General features: G+C 41.5%; 1 protein-coding gene across 1 annotated transcript in view; it reads right to left on the minus strand.

Annotated features, from left to right (window-relative positions):
- card19 (caspase recruitment domain family, member 19) overlaps window positions 1-6261 on the minus strand; it is a 54104-nt gene that overhangs the window by 39405 nt on the left and 8438 nt on the right. Inside the window, exons 2-3 of the mRNA XM_048606722.1 lie at window positions 5689-5825; window positions 1826-1979 (exon numbers count right to left, since the gene is read on the minus strand). Coding sequence (XP_048462679.1) covers window positions 1826-1979; window positions 5689-5825 — 291 coding nt within the window. The remainder of the gene's footprint in view (window positions 1-1825; window positions 1980-5688; window positions 5826-6261) is intronic.

Raw genomic sequence — 6261 nt, forward strand, 5'->3', positions numbered from 1 at the left:
GGAATAGGGGATAGCATTTTTGCAGGAAGGTGGGTGGGAGGAGGAGTATTCTAGGTAGCTGTGGGAGTCGGTGGGCTTGAAATGAATATCGGTTTCTAGGTGGTTGCCCGATATGGAGACAGAGGTGTCCAGGAAGGGGAGAGAGGTGTTAGAGATGGTCCAGGTAAACTTAAGGTTGGGGTGGAAGGTGTTAGTGAAGTGTATGAACTGTTCGAGCTCCTCGTGGGAGCACGAGGCGGCGCCGATACAGTCATCAATGTAACGGAGGAAGAGGTGGGGTTTAGGGCCGGTGTAGGTACGGAAGAGGGATTGTTCCACGTAACCTACAAAGAGGCAGGCGTAGCTTGGGCCCATGCGGGTACCCATGGCTACCCCCTTTGTCTGTAGGAAGTGGGAGGAATTGAAAGAGAAGTTGTTGAGTGTGAGGACGAGTTCGGCTAAGCGGATGAGGGTATCAGTGGAGGGGGACTGGTCGGGCCCGCGGGACAGGAAGAAGCGGAGGGCCTTAAGGCCATCTGCATGGGGAATGCAGGTGTAGAGGGACTGGACGTCCATGGTAAAGATGAGGTGTTGGGGACCGGGGAATTGGAAGTTCTGGAGGAGGTGGAGGGCGTGGATGGTGTCACGGACATAGGTAGGGAGTTCCTGGACCAAGGGGGAGAAAATGGAGTCTAGATAGTTGGAGATCAGTTCGGTGAGGCAGGAGCAGGCGGAGACAATGGGTCGACCAGGGCATCCAGGTTTGTGGATTTTGGGAAGGAGATAGAAGCGGGCAGTGCGAGGTTGGGGAACGATGAGGTTGAAGGCCGTGGGTGGGAGGTCACCTGAGGTGATGAAGTTGTGGATGGTTTGGGAGATGATGGTTTGGGTGGTTTGACTGTTAGAGATTAAGGTAGGCTGAAATTGTTTTACTGAGAAGAAGGTGTATGGTGTGCATGCATAGTAGACAATAGCAGCTGTCTGACTTTGAGTCTCCAAGGTCCCAGAAAGGTATTCTTGGCATCGGATGGTAAACAATTGTGCCACAGGCTTACATTTACATTCTAAAATGAAAGGGATTCTGGTATAAGGATAGATGATTAGCACTTCTGTCTGGATGCAAGATTAATATGTTTCACAATGCCGAGAGAGAAGGCAGAAGCAGTCATTTTTGAGATCAGGTTGTAGGTTTCCCATCTAATTAATGAACATTACAGCCAGACACAGCAGTGTTGTGTAAATAGCAGAGAAATAATATATCTTGTTGGAGTATGTGAGTTATCACAAGAAGATGCAGGAGGGAGATCATCTTTAGTCAAAGTACACACTCAGCAGCCTTCGACAGATACCAGGTGATTCATCCTGGGGGGGAGCAGGGGAGATAAAGAATAATCTTTGGAACAGGCTTTGTTGCTGGTGATGGGTGTATAAAAATCTGAAAACTGAGGGAAATGTTTGAAAACACAGTAACTCAAAGACTATATTCAGCAATGCATGTTATGGAAACCCGTTGGAAGCTGGGGGCAACAATGGTCTATTTGCTATAAGGATTGTTACATAGTGGAGATTGTGCTGTATGTTTAGCATAAATGAGTAACATTTCTTTCTGAATTATGAAGTATAAGGTGCTTACGAAAATGAAATAGTGTTTAGTCAGTACTGCTTTTAGTCAATTGTTTCAGTAAAGGTTTTAAATCAAGAAGTATAGCTATCTCATTCTTTTAGATAATAATATGAATATTGAATCCAATTTTAAATGTTAGGTTTCTACAGAGGATAAAAAAGGCAAATCCAGTAAGACAAATAAAACACACTAATTAATGCTTGTATGAAATTGCAAACTTACTGGCCAGGGATTTGCTTGGTAGGTTTTTGTAGATGTGCGCATCATTTATCTCCAAAGCATTGTAAAATTCCTTACATGCTCTGTTGCTTTTGCTCTGCAGATGAAGGAGGAGCTCAGATATTCTTACACACAGTGGAGTATTTATATTTCTGAACTGTTGAAAACAATGCAAGCTTTAGTATGAATGTTGCCAACGGGGAAGCATATCAGGATAAGGAATAATTTATCTTTGTTTGACATCAGATCATTTATTCTGATTGCATTAACCTTGACTTAGTGAGTAGCATTCTCACTCTGAGTCAGAGGTTCAAATCCTACCCCAAGGACTTGGGCATATATCTTGGCTGATACTCTTGTGCAATGTCAATGAACTGCTGTGTTGGAAGTGGTTAGATATTTCAATACAGCGTTAAACAAATATGCTATTTTACCTACTATAATGCTACACAAGGAAAAACTGTGGAGTTCTCTCTGGTGTTCTGGCCAATATCTACCCCTTACTAATACCTAAGAAATGATATGTGGTCTTTACCATATTACTGTTTGTGGAGATTGGTTTGCAAAGCAGTGTGATGCCAACTGTGGGTTCAATTCCCATCACTGATAAGGTTACTATGAAGGACTGTCCTTCTCAACCTCTCCCCTAACCTGAGGTATGGTGGCCATCAGGTTAAGTCATCACCAGTCATCTCTCTCTAATGAGAGAGCAGTCCTATGGTCTGGTAAGACTGTGGCGACACAAAAGCTGTTTGAGAGACATTGCTGTATGCTACATAACCTATGTTACAATACAGTCTGAACTTCCAACACATTGTTAAGTAATTTGCTTATGAAACCTCATAGTTTGTGTCCTAACCCAGAAGTGATTGTTTGGGGAATACATATTTCTAACTTAGCTAAACAGGTGGTATCAACCTACAGCCAATTGCAGGCAGAGAGCCTCGTCAATCATCTGTTGGTGCATAAGCCCCAGACTATAATGTACATCCAAATGTGATGGCTACCACAGTGACTCAGACCTCTGCTGTGAACTGTAATGCACCATTATCACCTGAAAGAAAACAGAGGTTATGCTTAACACTGAACAGAACTCTAACTAAGCAGCTGTCACCACTTTATATATTCTTTGGCAGACAATCTGATTTAAAACTACTGAAAAGCTATTTCTTGTACTATTATGCCCATGATTTCTGCATATGTGTTTATGAAAAAGACATATTATTTCTAAAAATCAGGATGGAATGGACGATTTACCTTGCCAGGAGGACAGGTGACCTTTGATTGTGTTTTTTCTTCAGATGGGGACTGATTCATGTCTGGGAATGACATTTTGTTCTTTATTCGTTCACGGGATGTGGGTGTCGCTGGCAAGGCAGCATTTATTGCCCATCCCTAATTGCCCAGAGGGCAGTTAAGAGTCAACCACACTGCTGTGGGTCTGGAGTCATATGTAGGCCAGACCAGGTAAGAATGGCATTTTCCTTTCCCAAAAGGACATTGGAGAATCAGATGGTTTTTTTCCTCCCCCGACAATTGGCAATCGGCAATGAATTTATAATCATCGTTAGACTCTTAATTCCAGACATTTATTGAATTCAAATTCCACCATCTGCTGCAGCAGGATTCGAACCCAGGTCCCCAGAACATTTTCTGGGTCTCTGTATTAACAGTCCAGTGATAACACCACTAGGCCATCGCCTCCCCCTACAGAAATTAAGGCATAATCGTCACCCAGACTTAATGTCTGCAAACTGAAAATCCACAAAGATGGATACAAAGAAAATCACTTAATCTATGAGACCATAAGGTCACAAGCCATAGGCGCAGTAACAGGCCATTCAGCCCATTGAGTCCTCTCTGCCATTCAACGAGGTCATGGCTGATCTGATAATCCTCAACTCTACTTCCCTGCCTTTTCCCTGTAACCGTTGATTCCCTTATTGATTAAAAATCTGTCCATCTCAGCCTTGAATATACTGAATAACCCAGCCTCGACAGCCCTCTGTAGTAAGGAATGCCACATATTCACTATCTTTTGAGAAAAGAAATTCCTCCTCATTTCTGATTTAAATGAATGACCCCTTACTCTGAGATTATGTCTTTGGTTCTACACTCTCCCATGAGGGAAACTATTTTACTGCATCTAACCTGCTACATCCACTAAGAATTGTGTATGTTTCAGTAATGTCGCCTCTTATTCTTCAAAACCCCAATGTGTATGGGTCAAAATACTCACCTTTCCTCATGAGGCAGGCCTTCCATATCCAGGATCAACCTAGCGAATCTTGTTTGGACTGCTTCCAATGCCGGTATATCTTTTCATAGGTAAGGAGCCCAAATCTGTTCACATATTCCAGCTGTGGTCTGACTAGTACCTTGTGTAATTTTAGTAAAACCTCCTTATTTTTATATTCCATTCCCTTTGAAATAAAGGTCAAGAGTCCATATGCCTTCCCTATTATCTGCTGAATTTAGATGCCAGCCTTTTGTGATTGTGCATGAGGATTCCCAAATCCTTCTGTTGTAGCTTTCTGCAGTCTTTCTCCATTAACAGATGTTAAGCTAACTTGCCTATAGTTACATGTTTCTGTGTCCTTCCCTATTTAATTAACGGTGTTACATTTGTAGTTTTCCAATCCTTTTCCAGGATCTAAGAATTCTTGGAAGATTACTACCAGTGCAACCACTATCTCCACAGCTATTTTTTAAAATGTCCTTGGATGCATCCGATCAGTTTCAATGGTCAAGCTAGTCTTCAGCCTCATTAGTTTCCCTAGTATTTTTTCCTGTTGTAATTATTATCACATTTTTATTCTCCTCATTTTGTCCCTTGGTTATTTAGAATTTTTGGAAAGCTTGTAATGTCTTCTGCTAGGAAGACTGATGCAAAGTACTTACCATCCTCCTATGCCATTTCCTGGTTCCTCATTATTATTTTTTAAGTGGCCTTGTTAACTTTAGCCTCTCTCTCACTTTTCATATATTTAAAGAAGCTCTACACACATAACAACAGTAAATTGAAAATCAAATGACTGCGAGCTCAAACGAAATAGAAACATTTAGCAGGTCAGACAATATTTGTAGAGAGAACAGGTGAATGTTTTCCAACTTAAAAACCTGGTTTCAAAACACCAAAACAATTTGTTCTGTCCTCAAATGGTGACTCACATACTGAATGTTTCCAGCATTTTGTGTATCCCAACCATTCTCAACGACTGAATAAACAGTCATTGCTCTTGGATAATGCTGAACCAACGAGAATTGGAAGAATTCTTTGCACAGTTATTCAAGCACAGAATGTTTCACTACAGAAGGAAACTGATACATGGACCATCAGTTAAAGAGAATGAGATATGCATTTGAGAACTCACATACATAAAAGGTTATAGCAAAAGGTACGAGTGATGAACTTGATTAGGTAATTCCAATTTTGGTGTTAGATGTGAACACCAGTACAATTATATGCATTACAGACCAAACGGCCTCCCATTGTAACATACTATCCCCTCTCCATTTCCTCACACCATGTACTATTCCCAAGCCTCTCCCTCTCCACTACAAAGTTATCTGAAATTAGCCAGAAGTTGGTAAGAAAAAGTGCGCTGTTAATTTACCTTCCGCTTTTACCTCCATGCGTTGCCACCCCTAACAATATAAGAGTTATTGTGGGTTGGACATATTACTTTTCCTGCAAACTTCTGCAATTGGTTAGCACAGTGATGAACTGTACCACTGAAATACCACTGTACTTTAAACAATTACTGAACAGAAACATACTTTCACCAGAGGACAACAAAATGATTTAGAGGGCTATAAACTTGGATGATATAGCATGCAGTACAGTAACATATACATTGTCCTACCATTTCAGCTTCTGTATTATTCAGAATTTGGGGATAGATTCTATACAGATGAAGAACTATTCTGTCCACCAGTTTTTCATTGAGCGTCCCTTCATTCGTTAGAAACTGTGTGTCCTTTTCCAGCCGCTTGCAGTAGTCTGTAAAGTACCACAACATGAGCATGCACCCTCATGATATCTTTTAACAAATCAGAGTCACATTTAGCATGTTTTAGAACATAGAACATAGAACATAGAACATTACAGCGCAGTACAGGCCCTTCGGCCCTCGATGTTGCGCCGACCTGTGAAACCAATCTGAAGCCCATCTAACCTAAACTATTCCATTATCATCCATATGTTTATCCAATGACCATTTAAATGCCCTTAAAGTGGGCGAGTCTACTATTTTTGCAGGCAGGGCATTCCACGCCCTTACTACTCTCTGAGTAAAGAACCTACCTCTGACATCTGTCCTATATCTATCACCCCTCAATTTAAAGCTATGTCCCCTCGTGCTAGCCATCACCATCCGAGGAAAAAGGCTCCCACTGTCCACCCTATCTAATCCTCTGATCATCTTGTATGTCTCTAT

The sequence above is a fragment of the Rhincodon typus genome, chromosome 16 (assembly GCF_021869965.1).
Source record: "Rhincodon typus isolate 14 chromosome 16, sRhiTyp1.1, whole genome shotgun sequence".
NCBI lineage: Eukaryota > Metazoa > Chordata > Chondrichthyes > Orectolobiformes > Rhincodontidae > Rhincodon > Rhincodon typus.